The 25415-nt window shown below is 39.1% G+C and overlaps 3 protein-coding genes and 1 non-coding gene across 5 annotated transcripts; all 4 read left to right on the forward strand.

Moving 5' to 3' along the window:
- The first annotated feature begins 7 nt into the window (after positions 1 to 7).
- nrm (nurim) lies at positions 8 to 2857 on the forward strand. The gene is made up of 4 exons (XM_063900042.1): positions 8 to 221; positions 773 to 966; positions 1096 to 1272; positions 1867 to 2857. The coding sequence occupies exons 1-4, from the start codon at positions 71 to 73 to the stop codon at positions 2167 to 2169; spliced, it is 825 nt and encodes a 274-aa protein (XP_063756112.1). The 5' UTR covers positions 8 to 70; the 3' UTR covers positions 2170 to 2857.
- On the forward strand, positions 513 to 585 carry trnak-cuu (transfer RNA lysine (anticodon CUU)). The gene has a single exon. It is a non-coding gene; the product is annotated as a tRNA-Lys (tRNA).
- Positions 2858 to 3654: 797 nt separating the features above from the next.
- Positions 3655 to 13666, forward strand: ppp1r18 (protein phosphatase 1, regulatory subunit 18). Its single transcript, XM_063899398.1, has 3 exons — positions 3655 to 3892; positions 4224 to 8170; positions 11260 to 13666. Exons 2-3 carry the CDS (start codon positions 4283 to 4285, stop codon positions 11515 to 11517), a joined length of 4146 nt encoding a protein of 1381 aa, XP_063755468.1. The 5' UTR covers positions 3655 to 3892; positions 4224 to 4282; the 3' UTR covers positions 11518 to 13666.
- A 516-nt stretch (positions 13667 to 14182) lies between these two features.
- On the forward strand, positions 14183 to 25383 carry cratb (carnitine O-acetyltransferase b). Of its 2 annotated transcripts, none has more exons than XM_063899860.1 (15): positions 14183 to 14549; positions 15289 to 15510; positions 15839 to 15957; positions 16337 to 16390; positions 16552 to 16717; positions 17872 to 18046; positions 20510 to 20600; positions 21256 to 21343; positions 21418 to 21518; positions 21908 to 22027; positions 22280 to 22402; positions 23255 to 23390; positions 23500 to 23562; positions 23648 to 23785; positions 24710 to 25383. In XM_063899860.1, exons 1-15 carry the CDS (start codon positions 14499 to 14501, stop codon positions 24911 to 24913), a joined length of 1851 nt encoding a protein of 616 aa, XP_063755930.1. In that variant the 5' UTR covers positions 14183 to 14498; the 3' UTR covers positions 24914 to 25383. The 2 variants fall into 2 exon arrangements, with proteins under 2 accessions (XP_063755930.1, XP_063755931.1); XM_063899861.1 differs by having other exon boundaries at positions 16555 to 16717.
- Positions 25384 to 25415: the final 32 nt, after the last annotated feature.

Below are 25415 nucleotides of genomic sequence, written 5' to 3' on the forward strand. Positions count from 1 at the left end.
ACTTCCACAAACTGTCCTCCCGGAAGAAACCATTGTGGAAGTTGGTAAATGAAGATAAACGCTGATTGAAATGGCGTCAGGCACGGTGCGTAGGTGGGCTCTCGGCATCGTTTCTCTGCTAAACTTTGCATTTGTTTTCATTTCCGGTGCGGACTTTATTCGGTTTATATCATTCCGAGCCATTTACCACAACATCACTGGGGAGACGACACTTTGTCAAGGTAAACTGCTCTGTGTTAGACCGCTGCTGCTGGCGACGGGGCGAAGTTAGCATACTTTATAGGTGGAGGTCATTAATGAAGTCTAACATGATATGGCTGTCAGTGCTGCTACACTGTATCAATGATGGTATTTTACAACATGAAATAGTACATTTTTTACCGTTAGCAAAACATAAATCTTAGTTTAGTTATTTTTCTTCATTCTACCTCCAGTGCAACTCTATGTTAGCAGCAATGAGTGCCGGAATAATTTGGAGTTGAAGTTGTAACTATGTACCACAAGGGGTCAGTGCCCGGCTAGCTCAGTCGGTAGAGCATGAGACTCTTAATCTCAGGGTCGTGGGTTCGAGCCCCACGTTGGGCGCAAATCTTTTTGTGTAATGTTAAATTCCTGTTTAAAAAAAACATATGACCAAAGTTTGAATGGTGAAGTTGGAAACCAAATGCTTTGCTTAATTGTATTAATTCACAACAATATTCATACCTCAATTAAAAATGGTGATTATAATTTAAAATAACCTTACTCTTCATGTCATTTTCCCGCACCTAAGATTCCATACCGTGGTCGGTGGCCCTGCAGGAAAGCTCTGTCCTCGGGTCTCTCGCTGTGGATCTGGGGCTGCTGGCACTCTTCATCACACAGCACAGTGTGCTGGCCTGGGCTCCCGTGAAAAAGGCACTCAATTCAGGGCTCGGGGCCCTGAACAGGACAGCATACTGCTTCAGCACTGTACTTGCACTCCAGGTATTGCAACACATACAAAAATATAGTTTGGACATGTTTCTGCATTTTGGAGTATAGCATCTTTAACCATCAGTTAAAGTTCAGCATGTTTTTGTTTTTTTTGTAATACATGATGTTTCCCTGTGTTAGACCTTGATGCGTTACTGGCAGCCTGTGACTGGCGCTCCCTGTCTGTGGTCAGTGCGTCATGCACCCTGGAGTGTTTGGTTCCCTCTGCTCTGCTTCAGCCTGCACTTCCTCTGCTGGGCAATCATCTGCAGCATCCTCGTGATTTTTGATTACCCTGAACTGTTAGGCATCAAGCAGGTAACCTATCAGTATTACTTATCAAATCATATTTTGTGGGATATTTTGCCTTTATATTACAGCAAATAGTTGTACCACTTTCAGTTGAATTCCAACATATTATGTTTTATAGTATTTTCCATATTTTTCTATAGTTTTAAATCTATTTTATATTAATATGTATTGAATTTTTACCTGTTTCTATTTGTATTAATGTTTAATTTCAGTTACCTGAAGCATATGCATAGCCTACATAAAGACAAGTTTAAAGTTGAGGAAGATGTACTGTACCATTTAATTCGGAACAATAAATACACAAGGTAGACAAAGACATTTGCAATGAGAAATCTTTCAAAAACATAACTCTGGCAACATCTCAAGTTGTGATTTGTTGACAGAATTAAACTTTTAACCCCAAATATTTCATACCAAACAAACATGAGCGGGCTCAGACAAAACATCAAGAGGATCAACATTATATTTATATATCTTTATGATATTACAATAGGAACAAACTGGGTGTAGCACCCAGGCAGTCTGGATCTGTGATAATGAAATTCTAGAAAAAGATGTTGTGTGCTGCGGTTTGATCTTACTTGACCTCTTCTCTCCCAGGTGTATTATGAGTGTTTTGGTTTAGGAGACCCCCTGTCCCACGAGTCACCAGGTGCCAAGCGCCTCCTGTCTCACCTCCGCCACCCGGTGTGCCTGGAGCTGGGCGTCGTGCTGTGGCTCCTGCCGGCTTTGTCCCTGGATAGGTTTCTGCTGGCGGGGACTCTGTCATCCTACCTGGCCCTGGCACACTCTCTGGACAAACAGGATTTAGCCTACCTCTGCGTCCAGCTTAACAGCAAGCTGCAGATCTTTGCTGAGCCGCACCATGGCAGCACCCACACCAGCGACACCAAGGAGAAGTGAAATGACTACTGCGCTGTGATGCTTACTGCTGTTTTAACGTCAGTCAAATATTGTTCAGACTTCTCAATGAGCCTGGTAAAGATGCTCTGGCCATTTCTGCAAATTGCAAATACACACTCAACTTGACACTGTATTTTTATAAACATTTATTTTCACTGAATATGTATTTCAAGAAAGAGAGAGTTGTATTGCAAAAGTTTCTACTGTTTGAAAACATTATTATTACCGTGGCAAAGGAGATTATATTATATTGGTTTGTTTGTATGTTTGATAACAAGATAACCGAAAAACTACTGGTTGGATTTTTATTTTGGAGTGGATCTGAATCAGATCTGAGTCATTCAGAGTTCCCTTTTAGTTGTTTTATATTTTCGAAAATATTCTTACATGATTACATTTCAAAAGATTCCTAAAAGTTATCAGATTAGTCTTTTATTGCAATATTATAATTTTGGTTTTCAATATTATATGAAAAGTATTGCAATTTACTACAAAGACTTTATTTTGTTTATCTTATAGTTTATTTTTTATAGGCTCTTACATTCCATGTGCCAACTGCACTTATGCTATATTGGTGCGCACTCATTTTAAATTGCATTGTTATTAAATGTCACACTAAGATTTCATGGTGGTAAAAGCACAAAAAGCTGTTTGTTTTTCACAAATAAAAAAAAATTGGGATTTCTGAGATGATGAATGTATTTCTTTGTGGGTGGGTCAGATCAACAATAATGAACCAAGTGAGCACAGATCTTAAATGTGTGTTTAAGTTTATGCAATTGTTATATGTTTATAAAGAATCTTGGATCTTTAGTCTACTCTCATTGATATTAATGGGGTGGACAAAATAACAGAAATACCTGTAGTGTAACAGCCTCTAAAACAAAATAGGGAAAAAATAACGTCATATTTAGCCATACTGTTTATTCAGACAATATAAGAAACAAATCATTGTGTAAACAAATTGAGCAGCCTGATTGCAAAAATAAAATACACCTGTAAAACATAAACCATGAAATATAAATAATTTGATAAATGAATGATTAGCAAAACTATATACCTGTAGGCAACTTATTTCCACTCAGATGCCTATTTTTTTGTGTATCATGTTAAATGTATCTAGATGTATACTTCTTTCCTCAATTTACTATTTGAACTATTTCAGGTTGATTTGGTTTTATTGTCAGATTTTTACAAATTAAGACCGGCAAATAATCCTTCCTGAAACTAATAAAATAGGCCTTTAAAAACATGCCATAAGAGGGAAGTTGATCAGTCCTGCAGCTTTTTTTCACACACCCCTCCACCTCCACCTCTCTTCCAATTAGTCCTGCAGGGCGATGGGATGAGGCGAGGGTGGGGGTGGGGGTTGTTGCCCGGGCAGACGGCTGTGTTATTTAAACGCCTTTTCTTAGGTCCGACATTATGGTGTGTGCCACTAAACTCTCCTGACAGAATTTAATGTAATTATAGGATTACAGTGCTACCGCTCCGAGGCTGGAAATATTTACTACTATACCGAGGACGGAGGTGTTTGCATGCTCTGATGCACAGTCAGGTCGTGGGGTGATTTGACGTCTTTTAAAAACCTACCGTTTTCACAGAAGAGATTAATGTGTTTGTTATTGGTGAAGGAGATTTTCTCGTCGAGGAGTGGAGAGCATTAGCTGAGACTAGTGAAGATGACAACTGAGGCGGATACACTGATATCTTTGGGGTTTTGGTAAGTTTGATTTCACACACAGAAGCATGTGCACAAAGTGTTGCAAAATAATTTGAAAAACTTGATTACAGTTTTTTGTGTTAAAAGTTGTAATTAAACAAAAGGCAAACTAGGAGAACATGTTGTGTTGAGAAATGTTGTTCCACAAGGTCAATCCACATTGATTTGCATCTTTTTATATAATGTATAAGGAACATTCAACATATATCACTTGATATTACACTTCTAGAGTTGTATATTGTAATATTTCCTAAAGGTTAAATGTCTAGGTTATGTATACCTCTTTTTAACATGGTTTAACAGGTTGGTTTAATAATTTCCTTATTTACAGACAATTCCCAGAAGCCCTAAAGAAGAACATCCATCATCTTGTCCCAGACCTTTTCTGTGATGTCTGTCACCTCTCTGCCGGAATGGAAACAACTCCTGCTGGAGAGAAAAAGGAGAGAGGAAGAGGAGCGAGAAAGGAGGGAGAAAGAGGAGGAGGATAAGTATGCCAGCATGCCGGCCTGGAAACGAGGCATCATCCAGAGGAGAAAGGCGAGGTTGGACAGTTTGGGTGACAGGGAAAAGGAGAGAGATATCTGTCTGCTGCAGGTGGATGTCAGATCTGCTTCTGATGGTCTGAGTGACAGCGACAGCTTTGGGACGGTCAATTTGGAAAGCGAACTTTCCCTTAGTCCAGAACCCGGTTTATGGCAAGATGGAGACATCAAACCAGCGAGTCAGGTGTTTGAAGAAACTATAGTTCCAGTTCACGAAAACCCATTTTTCCGCACACAAAGTGCATGGAGGAAGGGCCAGGATGCTGACGGAGGGGACGAGACAGAAGCCAAGGAGACGGAGAAAGAGAAATCAAGCCTAAGCAGTCAAGATGGGGATTTTGGAAGAGATGCAGGGATAAAATTAGAGAGATTCAGAGATGTGAGTGAAGGACGGGAAAAAGAGAAGAGCAGAGACAGGAGTCAAGGAAGAGAAAGAGAGAATAGCAATCAATGGCAAGAGTCAGTTAAAGATGATGTCAGGGAGTGGGAATTCCTGAAAGTCAGGAAAGAAGGGGAGGAAAATGAAACCGATCCACCATCTAGTTCGTTTTCTGCCAATGTCCCTTGCCTTCGGACCTTCCGAGCCGACAACATTATCATCATCGAGCAGGACAGGAAAGGCAGTGATGAGAGATGGGGTCGATGGAGGGAGGCGGAGAGAGAGAGGCCTGAGCAGGACCAGCAGGGGCAGAGAGGCATGAAGATGGACCTGAGGGAGATCCTGGCCGGAGGAGGGAGCATAACAGAGATTCGAGCCTCTGAGGTTCTGATTATAAAGCCCTTGGCAAGCTCTGAAGAGAGGAGTCCAGAAGGAGGAGGTAGAGGGAGAGGCTTAGGTAGAGAGGATGGAGAGATAAAATGCAGCATTGATGAAAGGAGGAGGAGTTTTTGCAGGGAGATCAGAACAGACATTTCCTGGCTGAGAGAAAAAGAGAAGGACAGACCATGGGGTCAGGCGACAGTTATAAAAGACGAGCAGGAGGAAAACTTGGACGACAATGTGTTTGTTGAAAAAGGAGGGAGGGTCAGCCAGCTGCTGAGTAAATTTGGACAGCACCCCAAGCCTCCGTCTCGATCAAAAAGCTCTGATAATTTATTCCGGCCCGGGAGAAGAAAATACTCTGGAGATGAAGATGATCAGCAGTCTGAGTCAGATGGGAGAAACTTGCTGCTTAAAGGTGTGCCAAAACGCTCATTAAGCTTCTCTGATCGAGTCATCAGCGGCAAGGAGAATGGTTTGGGTAACAATGGGCATTATGAAAGGAAAAGGTGTGGGAGGATAAATTCAGTAAAGAGTGTAGCGGCGTGTGTTGACGTTGCAGGCTTAGGGAAGGAAACCACAGAAAATATCAAACTGGGGTGCACATTGCTTTCCGATAAAGGCCGTTTTCAAAAGCTTATAGATGGACAATTAAAAAATGAGGATAAAAAGGAGGGGCCTGTGCAAAATAAAAATAAAACAGAAATGTCTGTTGCCGTCCAACCCATCAACAAAGTTAAAAAGACTGTTGACACAAGGGCTGCGGAAAGGGCATGTGATGCAGACGGAGATGAGGGGTTCACAGTGGCATCGGTCAAGAACACAGAGGGAATCTCATTTGCTAGAAGGGTTGCAATCAAGCAGGAGGGGAAAGCAAGAGCTGACCGAGAGGTAAAGAAACAGACCGGTGAGAAAACGTTGAAAAGGGAAATGAGTGATGAAAAAGATTCAGAGGCAGGGGGAAAGATTGAGGTGCATGTGTGCATCAAAAATGTGTCTGATTTCCACAAAAAGGAGGGATTTGGAGGCACAATTCCACCTGAACATTTGCATAACAGTCAGGTTGCATCAGCTTTCACAGAGTGCTCCAGTCTACTCTGTGCTTTCACAGATAGATCTGGAGACCCTAATAGAGAGCCAGAGTGGAGTGGTACACAGGGACCTTTCCCAACACACTCTGTTTTGTCCCAACACACAGAGGAGCTTATAAATAAAATAGAAAAAATAGGAGACACAACCGTTTATAGCAGAGGAGAAAGAGTGTTTGAAAAGTACCAAGGATCATATCAGGATGTTGGATCAGAGAATCTCACTCGTGATGTAACGCCTAGATCTCCAAAAAGGATTGCACCCATGGGGATCTCTCCAGGTCCCCTTGAGATTCAAATCCCCAGGAGTGTGTTTTATGTTGCCGAAGACATGGCAGAGAGAAAAAAGGCTGTGGGTCAAAGCGACAACTCGGAAGGAGGTAAAGGGGTCGAGAGGAGGGATAGCTGGAGGATTGGAAAACCCCTGAGCCGCATTGAGTCCCTGCGAGAGAAAATTAGACAAAAAGAGTTGGAGACGCTGAGACTAACAGAGGCACAAAATGGAAGTGGGAGTGAAGCTGCAGGCATAAAAAACATTCATACAGCCGGGGACAAGCATGACATGAGTGGAACAGCTATAGAGAAAGAGAGGGAAGCTGCACCTCATATGCGGAAGAAGTCGATTGAAGTCAAGAGGGGACAGGAAGACGAAGCAGCACAGACAACCACAACTGCTTTTGACGTCACGCAGGAAGACAGCGTGTTAAAAACCAGCCCTCAACTTCCTGTTTCTGTCTCACAAACCATCAGGGCTGAGGAAGTACCAAGCGGGTACACAACTTCTACCTCCGGAGTTATTTCTGAAAGCTTACCGATATCTGAGGACGAAAATGACCCCGTGCTACATGTGGAAGAAGAGCTAAAGCGACACAAGGCCCAACTCGAGAAGAGAGAAAAAGAAAGGGAGGAGGAGGAGGAGGAGGAGGAGGAGAAGGAGGAGGAGAAGGAGGAAAAGCAGCAGCCAGAGGAGAAGGTAGAGGAAAATACATTGCCTCTCAATTCTGAGAATTCTCTTTCCCCATTGCAGCCTCACCCCAACTCCATCATAGCAATGAGTCGGATCTACAACTTGGAATCAGTTAGCTCGAGGTCAGGCATGTGTCTGAGGGACAGGACTGTCGACATCCCATCAGTGCACCTAGTTAAAGTAAAGCCACTCTTATCAAATGCACAGCAGGGGGACAGAAAAGCCTCCTCAGATGAGGACATCACTGGAGTTCAGACGATACAGCGTCAGATAGAACAGTTTAAGATGAAAGAACAGGAACTGCTGAAGTCTTGTTCATCACCAAACACTCCTCTTAAGGAAAGAGAGACAAAGGGGCAGAAAAGCCCAAGAGGGGTTTTAAAATACAAGGTAAATGACAACACCAAGACCCCGGAGAAGGATCAAGAAATGCCAGAATCAAAGGCCAAAGTGTCTCCTTGGCGTGTTTGTTCACCCACAAATCAGCTCAAACAATCCAACCAAACTACCACCTCTATTCTCAGGAGCCAATCCCCAGATAATGCTCTGAAACCCTCGGATAAGGCCCCGACCCCTGCCTCCTCCCCCAGCTCCACACCGCCTGCTCAGTCTCCTAGTGTTTCTCCATCTCCAACCCCATCAACCGCGCAGTTCTCCATCAGGAGCGCCTCTGGGGGCCAAGTGAGGAGAGGTGCCACCATCACGATCACCCCAAAAAAGCCTGTTGAAGGAAAAGGGGTGACAGGTCCCACAACAGCCGCAGGATCAAACTCCCCAGCTCAGCAGGCCGAGTCGCCCTCAACTGTGACCGAGCCAGCGAAGAAGAAGTTTCCCACAGTGGATGAGATCGAGGTGATTGGCGGATATCAGAATCTGGACAAGTCCTGTCTAGTCAAGTACAGAGGGACTCCAAAAAGGGTGAGTGGAAGCTGATTCGTTTTTTTGTTTGCTTTTCACCCAGAGAAATCCAAGAAAATGTGTCTGCATTTTCCAATAACTTCAACATATCAAGATGCAGAAATGGCCATTTGAAAGAATACTGATTTCTAAATATTGACAAGGCCAGATAAGGGAGAGTAATATATCTAAATGTCTTCAGAGTTGGTCAAGAGGGCATCACCTCGTTGTCAAGCAGAATCCTCTCTCTATCTAGAGAACATCCCTTTTGATTGAGAAGTACAATCACAGACACCGACCTAAGCCAGTTAAAGCCTTATCAAGCACGACATCTTGATTCTTAACCATAAAATCCTCGAGTGATCTGCTTTTCCTCTTGCATCTGAGATACTTTTAACCTATCATAAAAAGTAGGGTAAAAGTAAAAACAACCATACCAACTTAAACATGTAATGGCAGTAACAATACTTCCATATTTGTGGAGGTTTATAGTTTATTTTTTGCTCTCAAAACTACAGAAAGAAAGTGAAAGCAACAGCTTGTTGATTTTGTTTGCTACAATGAAGGTAACTATGAATGCAAACAAAAGAAAAGGGTTTAATAAAGCACAATTTAGTTTGTTTAAGCCAGATCCTCCCTATCTTTCTTGGGGTTTTGTTTGCCTACATAACATCCCGTGCTTGTCTGTGTGGATGGGTGCATGCAAAGATCAGTATTTAAATGAATCTTAATTGAGTCACAGTTCAGATTTGGACTTTCTCTTTCCTCTTTTTGAACTTTTTCCTGACTGCAATCCTTGTTTGCAGATAAGTGGGTGAGGAGCACTTATGTAATAGAGGGAGCCGAGCAGAAATATACTTTTTTCTATTCTTTCTTACATCACTTTGTGTTGATGAATCCGACTGTATTCATGTGTTACTGCACCTGAAGAATGATAGTGTGTTTTAATTGATATTGTTCCTGTTAACAGTGGTTAAACTGCTGGTGTGTGTTGTGTTTCCTTGTTCCTTTGTACCAATTCTACTAATTTCATTGAGTCAGCTTTCCCTTCCTTCGACAAATCTGTCTTTGTATCTACACGGCTGCTTCCTAGCGCTGTTTGGTTTGTTTGACTGCAGTCTTGGCAAATTAGTTTTTGATCACACTAACCCTGAACAGTGTTATGACGTCAGGCTGCCAACTCTGCGTTGGGAGAAATGGAAAGAGAAAGAAGTGATAAAACAACTTATATAATGGTGGTCTAAAATAAATGACAGTTTGAAAGTCATACTGCGAGGAATTAAAGGCGTTGGAATTCTTCTCATTGGGTTTAACCAAAACTCACTGTCTCGCTGCATGTTTTTGCTCACTTCCTCTTTCTAATTTCTTTACTTCCTCCAAATGAGACCCAGAACGTCACGAGGAAGTGATTATGGTGTTCACTTTAAAATGGCAAAATGTAATTCAGATACAAAGCTTGTTTCAAAAGACTTGTCTATATGGACACAAGGGTCAAACTGTGTGCTGTTATCTGCAATCAAATTTCTCGCAACTGGCCTGTTATTGTAACAAACATGTATCTCCAAGCACAGTCCTCTTTAGCTGCAGGGAACACGTTACGGCGGTGAATATCTGACTACCTGTCGGTCTCGGTGATGCCCTTCACACTGTTTGACATTAGGCCTCCTCCCCTCCCCCATCCACGCCATCATGTCACAGAAGGGGGTGACCTGCCTGCTCCTCACCTTTTCCTCCTTTAAGTTCAAATGCTTTTTTTAATCTTGGACTTTCCTTCCATCAATGTCGCCCTTTGCTGTCTTGATTCAGTTTCCTGAATGATGGCTTTTTTTTCTTGTTGTGAATGTAAGAAACTGTCACATTTTTGTCTTCAATATTATCTTAGGCTATATTTATTAAATCATATTTGAATTATCTGTCCGCATTTACTTTATTTCAAGCAACCCTATGCATGCTTTTGAAAGGATTGTACTATGTTCTTGTTGATCTAAAAAGGCATGGATGGTAGATCAGTCTAATTTAAAAATTGTTCTGAACGGATGAAAAGTTCAACCTAAAGCATTTTTAAACACGCAGTATTGCACCTATAAAGAATGGTGGTCATATATCAACTTCCTGCTAAGGAAAACTTCCTTCTTATGTTTATACTCTCTCAGGTTTCTGTCTCTCACCCGGTGCCTCTGCTATCCTGCTGTGTTAGCCCTAGTTAATCGGGTTCAGGGAGGGAGGATTAGCCTGCTGTGCCTTAGCATGATTTGCCCAGCCTCACTAATGCAGAGCTATTATCTGCACTCTTCTGCTGTCAGGGTGAAGTAGCCGAAACTTGTGTAGTCTGTGCAGTTTGGAATCTGTAGGCTTCAGACAGATCATGTCTGCACCTCTTTGTGTTATGCAACTGTACACTTCCAGCCTGTTATTGTTAGTCTCAGTGCATGTGTTGTGTTTTACTCAACCCAATGGGTCACCAATGGTATGATTCCTGTTTACACCACGCTGACTTTTTGAGTAAACATACTCTGGCAAGGACAAGCTAAACATCTCCCTCTCTCCTTTTCTAACAAACAAGGTGTGACTCAGTTTTCTCTCGGTTTGTTCCTAAAAATCATCAAGTTAGTGCATGAAGTCCAAGTCATTAAGTACTCTACTGAGAGAGTATTTATTCTGTGCTAATCCTCATGCTGTCAGTTAACATTACACTGACAGATTACGAACATCTAACAAACACAGACTGAGACTCTCCCCAGCGCCTGTGTTCACACTTGAACTTGGAAGTACACAATAATATGATATATCCCCCGACTTCAAATCTCTGTTCCTATCTTCAGAATGTTACAACTTTATTCTCATGTTATCCATTTTTATTTGCAGCTCAAATTTCAAAGTTCTGGTGTGTCAGAGGAAACGTCAGTGTTGGTATAGAATGAATACCACCTTTTGCTTCTGCAAAACGTGACAAACCATAGTATAAACACCAAACATGCTAAATATATTTTTCTTGTGATGAAAAATTGACCAAATGGTATATGCAATGTTGTGAATTTATATTGTGTGAATGGATGTCCTGCTTAGCTCAAATGTAAAAGTAAAATAATCCACTTTATTTGTGTTGACAGGGAAATGTGTGTTTTGCGGAGGACCAGCTGGAGCAGGTGTGTGAGTACCCATCAGAGACATCCATGTTGGCCTGCACATCCTACCCTCAGGACCCTTGGAGGATGGAGAAGCAGCATGGAGAGGAGGTGCAGGAGGAGGAGGCTGAGGTGGAGAAAGTAGCAATCGTATCCAAAAGCATGAGGAACATGGGGATTGTAACAGGAGGGGCTCTTAGAGTGGGTCAGTGTCACCCCCTTCTCAAAAAGCACAACGTGTAATGAGTGCGGTTATGGGTTTCGTTTTTTTGCCATTTACAAGGTATCACTGTGAAACTCTCCATCGGTTTGGACTTTACTCTGGCTTAAAAGGCATTTATTTTTCTGTTTCTTTGTATGTCTGGCAATATTTTAATACATAACTTTCTTAATGTCAACAAATCCTGGCCAACGTGTTCTTTAAAAAGCCTACAAATAACGTTAGCATTTTACTGTACTTTTACTTCAAGTCACTACCATAACAAATGTGTATTCATGTTTTGCTTAAATGAATCCTCAGCTAATGCGCTGTTTACTCAAGTTTGAGTAAAGTTAGCTAGAGCCTACAGCACTGTGCTGTTTTAATTAACAAAAACATTTTATAGTATGATATATTTCAAAGAATAAATTGATTATGTATAATGAATTTGCTTAAACCTGAATGCCAAAGATTGACTAGGGACATTTCTAAAAGCAAGAGTTAGCAAGCTTGCTAGATGTTAACTAGCAAACTATAACTGAGCAAGTTTGTTAGCTTAATTGCTATCATATACAGTAGATGTGTTTGTACTATAGACATTGTCTCATGTCTGTCTACTATTTTTCTTTGGTGGAGCCGTTCAGACTCTGATTGAGAAGGTTCAACTCAAGTAGATGGTGCAATGCAGCCAATAAGCTACAACAGTTTCCTCTATTTTAGATAGAAAAAATGTTTGATGTCGCTGCAAAAAGAGCCACCTATTTGCTAACGACACAAAACTAGAAAGTGAAATGTCAACGAGTTTGAAAAAGAAGTCAAGCAAAGATCCTCTGTGGGACAAATAAAGGCATTGTGATTCAGATCCACTGATTATCATATTGGAGTAAATATTTGCAGCTGTGAAATGTTGTCGTTTTTAACCATGGTGTTGTAATCTCTTCTTGGGATTTGTTGTCAATAAGAAAAATCTAGATCATTGCCAGCCTTGATAAACAAACTGACTAATTTCAATGTAGGCAATAGAAATAAATCATGAACATTTCAACACAAAATGTTTTTTTAATGCCGAAATGGTAGATTGTTACAAAATGTATGTTATTAGTGAGCGATTGAAAGATATGGTTGCATTTATGGTACCCCAAAGGCCATGAATGTCACTGCTGGTGAATGGGAAAATAAAGTAAAATAAAAATCGTAGATTCACCTTATTTACCTTCCATTTCCATACTCGCCGCAATTGCCCAATGGACAATATCACCAACATTTTGTTGAACGATGTTACATGATTTTAATTGATTAATTGAACTGTACTGTTGAAGCAATTGTTTATAATCTCTGTGGTGTTTTTATCTACTAGCATCAGAATGAAGGAGAAGAAATTTACATTTTCAGTTTGACTCCTGCAATCGAAAAATCTGAAAGAAAGAGAACATTATTCACTGTGGAAAATATTTCACCTGGTTTTATGTTCAGAGAAATATGTAGAAAAAGTGTGTGTATATGGTACATTATAAACAACCCTCAGGTGTGCTCTGATGGGTATTGAAAGATCTCTTGTGTATGCAATATCAAAAGATTTTATTTTTAGGTAATACATTTGATAGCTTCTTTTATGTTAATTAATGTCTATATTTCAGTCTGCCTCGGCATAGAAGAGTGATGTTTGTATACTCTGGTTACATGTGCCTGCTGGATTTACCCATACAGATGATATGAAGATCAATTTCTGTAGATGTTTTATTTTTCTTGTCTGAAGCCTTTTTTGGAAAATCCTCCTCTCAGTGGGTGTTGAATGTTGCAGGCACAGGGTCGGTGCAATGTGTTGAGGAAAGATAGAAGTGTTTGTATTTTGTCTGGTTTAATTGAGCCTTACTGTTTCCACTGACAACTCTGGTAACAGTTTAGTTCATGAGTATGGATATAAATAAAGATAATATTTTGTTAACATTTGTAATGTAGGAGAGGGTAGAGTTGTGTGAGTGACAGTCCCTGAGACGAAGTTGTGTTGAGTTGAGAACATTTTTCAAAATGACTTCATCAAAGTACAGCTGCTACCTGAGTTTTGGCTGTACTATGTTTATAATAAAATACATTGTAAAAGAAGATGCAAAGTTCTGAGCAAAATATTTTTTCTATGATGGTTGAAAAAGCTGACTTCAAGAGAAAAAAAGCAAATAAATATTTCTGAAAACATTTGTGTCTCCTCTTTTATTAATAAGGTTGTTGATAAAAATAAGGCTTCTATTTATTTCTTTTTATTTTATTGTTTTACGTTATTTATTTTTTATTATGAGACTGGATAATTAAGTCATTCATCCTAAGTGTATTCTATGATCATAATTAAAATCATTACATTTATGCAAATAAATTATAAAAAATCACAAGTGAATTTAATAACATAAGAAATCAAAACCAGTGAAAACAGAAAGCAGTAAATAAAACAATGATTAAAGCTTTAAAAGAAATATGCAAATTAAAAGGCCGATAAATAGAGGTTTTCAATTTCCTGAGACATTAGTATGTTTACAGATGTAAGTGGGGGGAAACTGAGTCACAAGATGAATGTGTAAAGAAAATAGACCCTAACAGTCAAAGAGAAGAAATATAGTAAACTGAAATTCAGTGATGATTAGTGTAATAGCGACACCCTGCTGAGGGACGCGGTACTGCACGGGACATTTCGTGGCTCGGTGACGTAGCTGTTTACAGCAAGATTTTCACGTCAACACGTGTGGAGGCTTGCAGCGTCAGTTCAGCTCAGTACGTGAATCTTTGCATGTTAGCAGTTTGACGTTCTTTTTACCAATTGCATACATGCGCTGATGTTTTCAAACTAGGATAGATCGAGCGACGACTCTTCTTCTGCGTCCACCATGAAGAAGAAGTAGGAGGAGGGATTTCTTCTTCTTCTAGACTTTGACGACCTGACTGTTGAGAGACTGTGCAAAAAGTCATCAGAACATAATCCGAAACTGCTTATTGCAACACAGATGCAACACGGAGTGGATTTCTAATTTCAGAAATCATGATTTTGAGGAAAATCCAACCAGGAACCTGCAGAGCATGGTTTTCTCGGGTGAGTCGTTTTCTGTTTTTAGAGTTAACTTAAAGAGTCGTACTGTTTACATATTGGTTTATATCTTTTAATGCAGTGTTGTTAGTCAAAAAGGAGTCTGCCGATCCTGTTTCTACTGTCATAACTTCTACACTTCCTATTTTGATACGCCCTAGTCCTGCCATGCTTTTATTGGCAATAAGTCAAACTTTCATGGAAGTCATTGCACTGTGCTGACATGCAGTATTACTGTTCTAGCACTTCGGTTATTCTTAACCGTTACTATTTGGGGAGTGTGCATATATATTATCAGTATCATAGTATCTTTAAGACAAATAAATACATTTTTTAAAAATATAAAGGCATTTTACCAAAATATTAAACGACAATAAATAGCAACAATAAATAAATGAGAAAACAGTTATAATGCACAATGTGTTGCAAAGTTGAATTTTTGTAAAATATCTTGTTTATTTATCAATAACATACTAACATAGTCAATGGGCAGAATTAAAATGGCCGACTGTTTTGATTGATTTTGACATTTTTCATTCATAAATGTCAGCAAGTTCCCTAAAAGGAGATTTACTGCTTTTCCCTTTTTCATATCATATTAAACAAAATATTATTTGGTTTTGGACTGACAACATTAAACATTAAAGGACATCACTTTAGACTTTTAAAAACTGGGACTGACATTTATCAGCATTTCCTGATCAAACAATAAATGAAAAGCTTTAAACTTCTCCCTTTCTTCCAGGTTCATTTGAGGCAGGAGCTGTGTTTCTCCACGGTGCCCCCGCAGCCGGTGCCCCCTCTGGTCCAGACACTGCAGAGTTACCTCAGGAGCCTGGAGCCCCTGCTGCCCCCCGATGAGCTCAGCCACACCCGTAGGATGGTGCAGGAGTTTGGCAGGCCGGGGGGCCTCGGTGAAAGGCTGCAGGCAGGACTGGAGAAGAGAGCCAGATGCACTAAGAACTGGGTCTGTGTCCGCTGTATCTGTGTGGGAAGTGTGACAGATGTTAGGGATGGATATGGGTGTTTTTAAAAAGGCACAGGTAGAGCAGCAGTGGTGTGTTTGATGCACTCACAGGCAGATTTGACAGCACTGCTACATATCAATATTACGCTAAATAAGTGGTACACCTGCCCTTCTACTCGTAGAAAGGTAGCTCTGACCCCAAACAACCTTAAATAATAAATTCCAGTATATCTTTATGTTATTGTAAGGGTTATACATTACACAATCTTTAATTGTGTAAGAGTTTAATGTCAGTCTTATTTATGTGTGTGTGGCCTCTTCCCTGTAGATCTCTCCCTGGTGGGTGCAGTGGGCGTACTTGGAGAGCAGACAGCCGCTGCCAGTGCATTCTAACCCGGCCATCTCTCTGCCCAGGAGAGATTATAACGGCTGGAGGAGCCAGCTAGTGTGAGTCAATAATATCATATTCATACACACTACAGACATACTGATGAAGCAGAGTGTGCTGCTGCTACATTGCCACCGAAAAAATAGGACTTAAGAAAGTGATACTTTCAGAAAGCAATGTTATTGTTTGTAGTTATTACATTATCTCAAACTTCCAGTATAAGTCATTAATGGAGGTTCATAAATTGAAATATCCCCCCAAAAATATCATGTGTTAGTACTGTGATGAGTCAGTTGTTGCCCTTAAACAGACTGTGCATAAGTCATCTCTAAAGGTTAATTGTACTCCTCTAGCATATATCAATGAATATGTTTGTGTTTTGAAATCATTCATTTCCTCACTGTTACATAATAAAAAAACCTGTTTGTCTCCACTTAGGTTTGCATCCAAACTCATAGCAGCAGTTCTAGACTTTAAGGCCACAATCAACACGTAAGTATGACTGACACATTCATAAAGCAGTTTGAAAAAGTCTGGTACGGGTTATCTATAACGTGGTTTGATTTCCTGCTGCTTTATACCTACAACACAACGCTTTTTTTAACTCATTATATGAAAACAATAAAATGCATGTGTGTGCTTCTTTGTTTCAGCAGCCAGCTGCCATTGGAGTACATGCGAGGGAAGCCTCTGTGCATGGATCTCTACCCGCTCCTCTTCTCCTCCTGCAGGATCCCCGGCCCCAAACACGATCACATCGCTCACCATGGACGCGCCCGACGCTCGCCTACACACATCACAGTCGTCAGGAACTATCAGGTGGGATGACGCAGTCTGATTTAGAGATGTTTTGCTGTTTTATTCTCTCTGGTATTTATCACCCTTATGGATCATAGGTTATACCATATTGCAGGCATGTTGAGTCTTGTGCAATCACATCTATGCTCATTTGTTTTTCACTGGTGTTCATTAGGTTTCTTAATGTCTCAACAAATTACAAATGTGCAGATCATTGTACTTTCAACTTTATTTAAGGGTAGCCCTTTGAGATGAACCTTCTCGTATTTAAGGAGGTCCAAATTGTAAATGGAAGTCACTTTAGTTTTGGCAGCAGGTCAGAGAAAGGAAACCAAACACACCTGATCGCAGTGCTTTTAAAGCTCATTCTCATTACCTTTATTTCACCTTCTCTTTTCTTCATATCAGAATAAGTACATTTTTATGCTGAAAATTGTTATTATAATCATTTAAAAATCTGCCTGTAATTTTCTTTGCAAATCTTTTGCTGATTGTTCTGCTCTCCCTGTCTTGGTTCATTTTGAAATAACAACCGATGAATGTTAGATAATAGTGAAAAATACCACAAAATTTCGCCTAAATTAAAGTCATGATCAACCTTCCAAAACGAAAAAATATTCTATTTGCCATTAAAGTGAAAAGAAAATGAGCAAATATTTATTTCAAAGAAGTAGGACATTTTACTTTTATAATTGACTCTTTTGTATTTTCACATTGTATGCATTGTATTATACTTATTCATTTTTCATTGCAAATGCTGCACTGCAATTTTTCTTTATTGCAAATGTTGCACTGCAATTTTCAGCCCTAACGCTTAAATGAATCACAAAAAATGTGCCAACTGTGAACAAAGCACTTCCGGAGACAATCTGTATCTTGGAAAACATTGCATAGTGATAGCTTAATCGATCCAACATATCCCAATAAATGTAGTATAGAAGACAAGGCAAGGGCTAGGCAAGGCAAGTTTATTTATATAGCACCTTTCAACACAAGGCAATTCAAAGTGCTTAACAAAAACAAAAGACATTAAGAGCATTAAGAAACAGTGCAGCAGAAACACATTATAAAATGGCATTTAAACAGTCATTAAAAAGCAAAGACAATAAAATAAACGTAACGGGTATAATATACATGAAGATGGCAACAAAGATGGCCTCCTCTTTTTCTTCTAGTTCTTCCAGCTGGAAGTTTACAACAGTGACGGCTCTCGGATGACGGAGAGTCAGATCCACGGACAGCTGCTGAGGATCCGGTCTCAGTCCTGGAAGACGGACAAAGAGCCGATGGGCATCCTGACCAGCGAGCACCGTCACACCTGGGGACAGGCCTACAACCGGCTGCTGAGAGGTAGATCACAGAGCTCCATGTATAGCTAGAAAAGTGTATATGAGTCATTTACAGTGTATGTCACTGAATATGATCTAGACACACAAATACTAAGTTATTGCACTGATTCTTGAAACTTTGCCAAAAACATGTCCCACTAAGAAAAGTGCTAATTCTGTTGGAAATGAATAACATTTTCATGAATAAAAAGAATCAAGGTTATAATCAGAGGGTCTTTTGCACAGATGTAAGGTTCTTTCATAGTTTTATTTTTATTTTTTATTAATTTAATGATTATATAGTGGCCCATTGCCTACAAATTCAGTTGTCCTCGGATAGGAGATAATCATTTCAACTTGATTAAAAAAACAAAAAGTAATAATTTAATAGAATAATATTCTTACCAAATGAAAGAGTACATTGTAATATGTATTAAAAACTACAAACAGTGAATTTTGAATAATATTTACCATTATTTTGTGGTTGCTCAAAATGCGTCCCACATATTCGTCACCACCGTCAGATATTAATAAAAGGCAATAAAATCAGCCAACTACAAGATCAACTACATTCCTGAGGACCCCCTTTTCAAACCTTCAGCTTTACTGTATGCTTCAAGATCACTCAAGCTCCTGTAAGTTTGCTATTTTCTCTAAAACTTGTACATTGTTTATCTGACTGCTACTGTCACAACCATAACATGTCAACACCGTCTCTTTTGTCTAGAAAATATTAGATTAGATTATGACATAAATGTATACTTTTTAAGACGAGGTCTGGGGTAGCTAGCAAACGAGGGGAAACAAGATGGCTAATGTGAACAACTCATGCATGTCATGTAAAAGAGTAGGTTTTTGTCACCACCGTCAGACATCACCACCGTCAGGTTTTCTGTCTGACGGTGGTGACATACTGTCTGACGGTGGTGACAAAAACCTCCAAATTGTCCTCAAGGGAGGCTAAAGTATATTTTTTTACCACAATAACAATACACTGCATGCTACTACCACCATTGATGAACCATATATATATATATATACCATCGGCCTATCGCCCAATCCTAGGGGATGAGGTGTGCCTTCTCTCTTTCTAAATTCACTATTATGCCATGTTCATTTGGCTTACGTCATGGGGGATGCACATAGTGCACCTACTACCTACCTACATAGCACATAGTACACCTACAATATCCCTTGTAGGCTATGCATCTCCAATGACTAAAGCCAAATGAAAATAGCATGACAACATTTAACCAAATATATGTTAAAACAATATATTTCCACACTTGAATTTGTCATCTGGTATTGGTAAGACTACTCTGACTATACCTTATAGGAGGCTGAATTTTCACTGGGGTCAGTAAAAAGTAATATATGTCAGTGGTAACCGTCAAACCTTAAACTCTTAAGTCAAAGTGTTCAATATGTCACTCCCGCTTTAGATGAAATGCAGCTTTTATAGTAATTACACTCAACTTTGACTTTATGTCAATGATAGCTTATTGCGTCATTGAACCTATATGTTTCTTATTGAATGTTTGCCACAGTGTTCACAATTGTTATTTGTTATCTGTTCTTCACGTCCAATATACAGTTTACAGAAGAATATTATGTATTATTTTATGAGTAGGGGGCACTAGATGACAGTTTAAGATGATGTCAGTGATGAATTGTAATCACTTTATTTTTTAACTATGATGATATTTGATGATATGGGGGTGGGGTACTTTTATTAATGATATTGCTTAATTGTACCTTAAGTTCCTTAATGAAATGTTTATCACATTTCTCACAATTGTTATTTGTTGTACCAAATTGTTAAATAAAGTTGTTAAGCAAGGCATTGACTTAAGTGGTATACATTTTGGAATTGTATGTTGTAATGAGGACACTGTCACCACCGTCAGATTAGTGTCACCACCGTCAGAGGGAGTTTTATTTGTTTTAAATGAATATGCGTGTAATCTGTTTCTTCAGTGCTGTTGAGTTATTAAAGTAATAGTCTCTTTTCATACAAAAATGTGTTTTTTAAGTAAAAAAACATTACTTTGTCTGTTTAAGCTAAAAGTTAACGTATGATGTAAGATCTTTTAAAGGAGCACACGCGAAACAGTATAAAAAATGAGCAAAAGTGAATATTCAACATTTAACAGCATATATGTGTACTTAGAATGCCAGATAATGATTTAAAAGCTCTAAATACATATTAGACTAAATACAAATAAAAAATAAATCACTTTTTATTGTGTCTGACGGTGTTTACAAAAACAAAGTAATGACTGGAAAAACCTATTTTATGAAAAAAATACAAAATGAGGAGGTTGCACCGGTACATTGCTGAACAGCCAAGACCTTGGTCTATAATGATATAACTTCAGATTTTGTAATTTCACAAACTTTTTACTTTCAAAATTAAAACCTGTTTTATCCAAATTCCCAAGAATCAGTGATTGCTGTCTTTTTGTTTCTTCTTTTTATGACTCAGATAAACTAAACAAGGAATCGGTTCGGCTGATAGAGACAGGACTTTTCTCTCTGTGTCTGGATTCTCCTGTCATGAGGATATCAGATGAAAAGTATTCACACACACACACACACACACACACACACACACACACACACACACACACACACACACACGCACTTACACTTACACTTACACTTACACTTACACTTACACTGACATGAACAAACTGCATCTCTAAGTCTTTATTTCTGCTTCTTCTGTTTCATCCCCACTCAGGTATTTGTGTTGTGCAATCCTGTGTGTTTGTTAAGATACCATTGTGTGTTGACATTTGGTTCTGAAGCAACAGCATACATTTGTAATTTCCTTGATTTGAAACATTGGAGCAGTCGCTGCTTGTGTGCAGCTTTATCAGGATTATTCCAATTGTAAGGCTTTAATTTTCACATAAGTGAATAAAACACACTTTAAGATTAAAAGCAATATTTATTTTCTATAAAGAAATAACATAAGAAATGTCTTATTCAAGATACATGAAACAGACAACAAACAAACAGCAAATGTACTTAAGCTAAACCATCATCAGAAATACCATTATCTAAATTACAAGTAAAAGTCCCAAGTTCAAATTGAAAATAAGGTGAAAGTAAAACAAAAAATGTGCCTTGTTCCTTGTCATGTAATCGAAAAAGTAATGTAAAAGCATGTCTAAATTGTACTTAAGTACAGTAGTGCCTACATTTTTTCCTAACTTTTATTGACAGATATGCCAGCCGCAAGGCAGCACAGATTCTGCACGGAGGCGGGACATTCTCCAACAGTGGCAACCGCTGGTTTGATAAAACTCTGCAGGTGAGCAGCAGCAATATTCACATATGACAAGAAAAGCTAATATACTGATACTGTCTGTGTGATTGTCTCAATAGTTTGTGGTGGGCGAGGATGGGTCGTGGGGTCTTTTGTATGAACCAGCCACAGCTGAGGGTCCACCCATAGCAGAACTGCTGCATCACATCCTTGATTACTGGTGAGATAGTGAATGAGACAAGACGAGATTATGTCCTGTTCTCACTAATGTTTACTTACTGGTATTATCTCTTTATTTTGTAGGAAGTAAGTTACTGGGCTAAATGTATCTATATACAGTGCTTACCTTGCTGGACCATATTAGATTAAGACAAGTACTGTCCACATATCTTATGGTTTGAGGCATTTCCTTGAAAAAAAAATGTAAAGAATCCTTTTAAAAGCTGCAGCTAAAACTCTTATAAAAGGGTGCTTATTAACACAGAAAATGAACAATCACAATGATTACCTGTGTTAGTGAATAAAAGCACCTTTCATTCAATCATAATAGATTATTATGAAATCTTGCAAAGCTTCACATCATTCACTTGTGTGTTTTCTTGACTGCAGTGAGAAGCCAGACCCAAAGAGAGCACCGCTGGTTCCTCTACCAATGCCCAAGAAGCTTTACTTCCACATAGATCGAGAAATCAAGAGGGACATAGAGCACGCCAAGCAGAACCTCGATATGTAAGTTCCCCACTCCTGCTTGAAATGTAAATGTAGAGTTCCTGCTGAGTACTTTTGATAAGAGAAGAATGGCCTCACTGCTCAGTGTAGACTTAGTGTTTGCTTTTGTCTCGTAAAACTAACAAAGCTGAAATGACCTTAGACACAAAGTGTAAACACGTTTATCAGGAAATGAAGCTGTCATTGTCTGACCTTTTTCATCAAGGCCTCAAGTATGTTTGTAAAAGAAAATACATTTGAAATCTCCTGCAGACTTATCAACGACCTTGATGTGAACGTGTTCAACTTCAAAAAGTTTGGTAAGGAGCTTCCAAAGCAGCACAACCTGAGTCCAAACTCCTTCATCCAGGTTGCCCTGCAGCTCGCCTACTACAGGTCAGCCACTATAACACACTAAGACACATACACCTCTATCTTTAACAGATGTAAAACATTGCAACAAAACATTCCTTTTATTTTTCATAGCAGAAGAAGTAACCACCATTTATCTCGCAAACTTTATTGTCCCTAAGTGAATCCCTGTTGTTTTTCTCATTCACAAGAAAATTACCTCTATAAATAATGTACAAAATAGTATAAACCCCAGTCATGTGAAGTTAGTGATTATTCATATATAAAACAATAAATGTTGACCAGAGTGATTCACTGAGAAATGAAAATACAGTCAACAATTCATCATCAAAACAGCAATAAGTTAAGAAGTGAATTAAAATCTGCTAGCATGCGGAGGTTTTTCAGGAGTTTTAGTCATATTTGAGCACACAGAGACAATATAGACCTTTTTATATCCGGTGTAACTTACACTTATCCATTTATGTCCGTGGTGAATAATCATCCATGAATCCGCTTAGAAAACATAGAAAAGTTGTTCCTTTTTAGCTTTAGCACTTGTTTAAGAATCATCATATTATTAAGTTTTCTTCAGTATTAAAGTAATTTACTAATGGCTGTCTGTTACATGGCTGTGTGGCAATCAGAAACTGCTACTAGCTAATTCAGCATCATTTTCAATTGTGACAAATAAAAAAATGTGAACAAATGTAGGCAACATGTAACTCAATCAAAAGCAACAGTATACTTTCTGCATGTATCCACAAAAGTTGTATGGAAACTGTAGTCTCAAAACTTAGCCGATGGTTTGTCCTCTGGCGTACACTGTTGAAGAACAAATCAGACTGAATATTGGAAAGGTTTTACTCCTTTAAATCCTTTCCTTTTTGTTTCTAGAGTCCACAACGAGGTCTGTCCTGCCTGTGATATTGCCTCTCAGAGGATGTTTAAAGGAGGAAGAACCGAGTATATCCGGTCGCCCACAAATCAGACGCTCAAGTTCATTCAGGCCTTCGATGATCCGTCTGTATCGGTGAGAAACACCACAGAATTTCTCCTCTCTGGCTAACACAGGATAGATTTCAGCATGTTTGCTTTCAGGTATAGAGAGTTGTTATCATAGCGGGTTTTTATTTCTGCAGCACGAAGCAAAGCTACAGCTGTTCAGGGAAGCTGTTGATGCCTACACAGCTCTGACTCATCAGGTGAGGGACCAGTCAACTTTCATTTCTTATCTGTTATTAACTGAAAAACATTTATCTCTGATAGTTCTTTATGCGCTCTGTTCAGGTACTTAAAGGACACGGCATAGACAACCACCTGCTGGGGCTCAAGCTGCAGGCCATCGAAGAAGGACTGAGCATCCCCAAAGTCTTCATGGATACCGCTTACGGACTCGCAACACACTGGAAACTTCGGACAGGACAGGTGTGTTTCTGTGGCTTTGCTGGTTTGTTTTACGGAAGTAATTTACCAGCATGTAGCACAAAAGGAAGTGAGAATTATATATTTCTTTTTTTTATGACAGTTAAAATATACGAGGGAACTTTCAGCTTTGGAATCAGCAGTTTTTCTTATTGTGGCATGTGATGTTTTCTTAATGGCACATTTACTGCCACAGAATGTAGGAGTTTCCAGCAATCACCCCGCTGTATTTCTGTGTTTTTAGTTTTTTATAACGTATAGACTTGTAAGTTATTTCCTCAGCTTATTTCACTTTAGAAATGGTATTGATAGCAGAAGCTTGTGTTGTTTTTATGGTTCTATTTTTACATTTTGTGTTATTACCCTTTACAATATAGCTAGCTGCTTCATAAAAGGGCTTTTTGTTGCTTTTCTTTTTACTGTTGATTAATTCATCAGTTAACACTTCCTTTTTTTCACACTTTTTTCAGTCTTTAATCATTTAATATAAATACACAACAATGATTAATGAGTCAACACTAGATCAATAGACTAACTTGTAAAAGATAAATAACGCCAGTAGTTGTCAGAAGTTTTGATATTAATAGCGCCTATTTAGGTGTGCTTTGATACATTTAATTTAAAGGGATTTTGGCCCATTTTGAGAGGAGTTATGTCTGATTGAATGTGGCATTTAATCAACTAAATTGCTTGCTTGAATAATATTCACAAACACTGGATGAAGAATTGATAAATAAAAGAAAGGAAAGGAACAACTACTTTCATGACATGCATTATTATTGTGCTCAATACAACTATTCATTAAGTATTTGAAATCGAAGACAATCCTGTAAGATTGTTTTCAGCCACTACATTATATTTGTTCATGTCTAACTTTCTTTCTTTGGTTACATCATCTCATGTGAATCCTCCCTCTTGCTCCTTCAGGTGCCTGCGAACACAGACAGCGTGATGTGTTTCGGACCCCTCGTTCCTGACGGTTATGCCATTTGCTACAACCCTCAATCAGACCACGTCCACTTCTCCATCACTGCCTTCAACTGCTGCGAGGAAACACATGCGGAAACATTGGCTCTCACCCTGAAGGACACTCTGTGTCAGCTACAGGAGCTACTGCAGCCTACTGTGTAGAGCTGCTCCTGTTCTGCAGGCGAAACCCAACCTCTTGAACCTGGGGGGGAAATATTATTATCAATGTTCTTGTCCATATACAGCTTGTTTTGAATGTTATCTTGTGCATGTAATGCTTCACTGGATCGGTTAAATCTGAGCTATTTTTTGAGACAGAAAACTGTCTCTGAGGTGCTTTTCATGCTTTTATAATGCCTTTCATAAAGAAATAAGTCAACTTCCTTTTCTTGCAAGAGCTACCAAGCAGCCTGCTATATATGTTCTACAGCTTAAGCACTTAAAGGGCATCTGATGCTCCATTATGTGTCAGTGAAACCAAAACAAGCTAAACCTGACACTCACTCATTGATCAGAACAAGCAAAAACATGTGTGTTAAAACTGACTGCACTCCTTTTTACGAGTCATGAAATGAGCTGTACTGTTTCTAGTACCCTATTTTGAGAATAAATATGTTTCAGTTGCACTGCCATCAGCTTTAATAGATAACTGTTTTTTGGAAAC

Source organism: Eleginops maclovinus, chromosome 13 (assembly GCF_036324505.1).
Source record: "Eleginops maclovinus isolate JMC-PN-2008 ecotype Puerto Natales chromosome 13, JC_Emac_rtc_rv5, whole genome shotgun sequence".
In the NCBI taxonomy this organism is placed as follows: Eukaryota; Metazoa; Chordata; class Actinopteri; order Perciformes; family Eleginopidae; genus Eleginops; species Eleginops maclovinus.

Bases quoted from the DNA above. Each gene is read 5' to 3' on its own strand.
- nrm (XM_063900042.1), top strand. From the start codon at position 71: ATGGCGTCAGGCACGGTGCGTAGGTGGGCTCTCGGCATCGTTTCTCTG. The intron at 222-772 runs GTAAACTGCTCT...CCCGCACCTAAG, and splicing joins GGAGACGACACTTTGTCAAG to ATTCCATACCGTGGTCGGTG. The intron at 967-1,095 runs GTATTGCAACAC...TCCCTGTGTTAG, and splicing joins GCACTGTACTTGCACTCCAG to ACCTTGATGCGTTACTGGCA.
- ppp1r18 (XM_063899398.1), top strand. From the start codon at position 4,283: ATGTCTGTCACCTCTCTGCCGGAATGGAAACAACTCCTGCTGGAGAGA. The intron at 8,171-11,259 runs GTGAGTGGAAGC...TTGTGTTGACAG, and splicing joins ACAGAGGGACTCCAAAAAGG to GGAAATGTGTGTTTTGCGGA.
- cratb (XM_063899860.1), top strand. From the start codon at position 14,499: ATGATTTTGAGGAAAATCCAACCAGGAACCTGCAGAGCATGGTTTTCT. The intron at 21,344-21,417 runs GTGAGCAGCAGC...TTGTCTCAATAG, and splicing joins GGTTTGATAAAACTCTGCAG to TTTGTGGTGGGCGAGGATGG. The intron at 23,563-23,647 runs GTGAGGGACCAG...CGCTCTGTTCAG, and splicing joins ACACAGCTCTGACTCATCAG to GTACTTAAAGGACACGGCAT.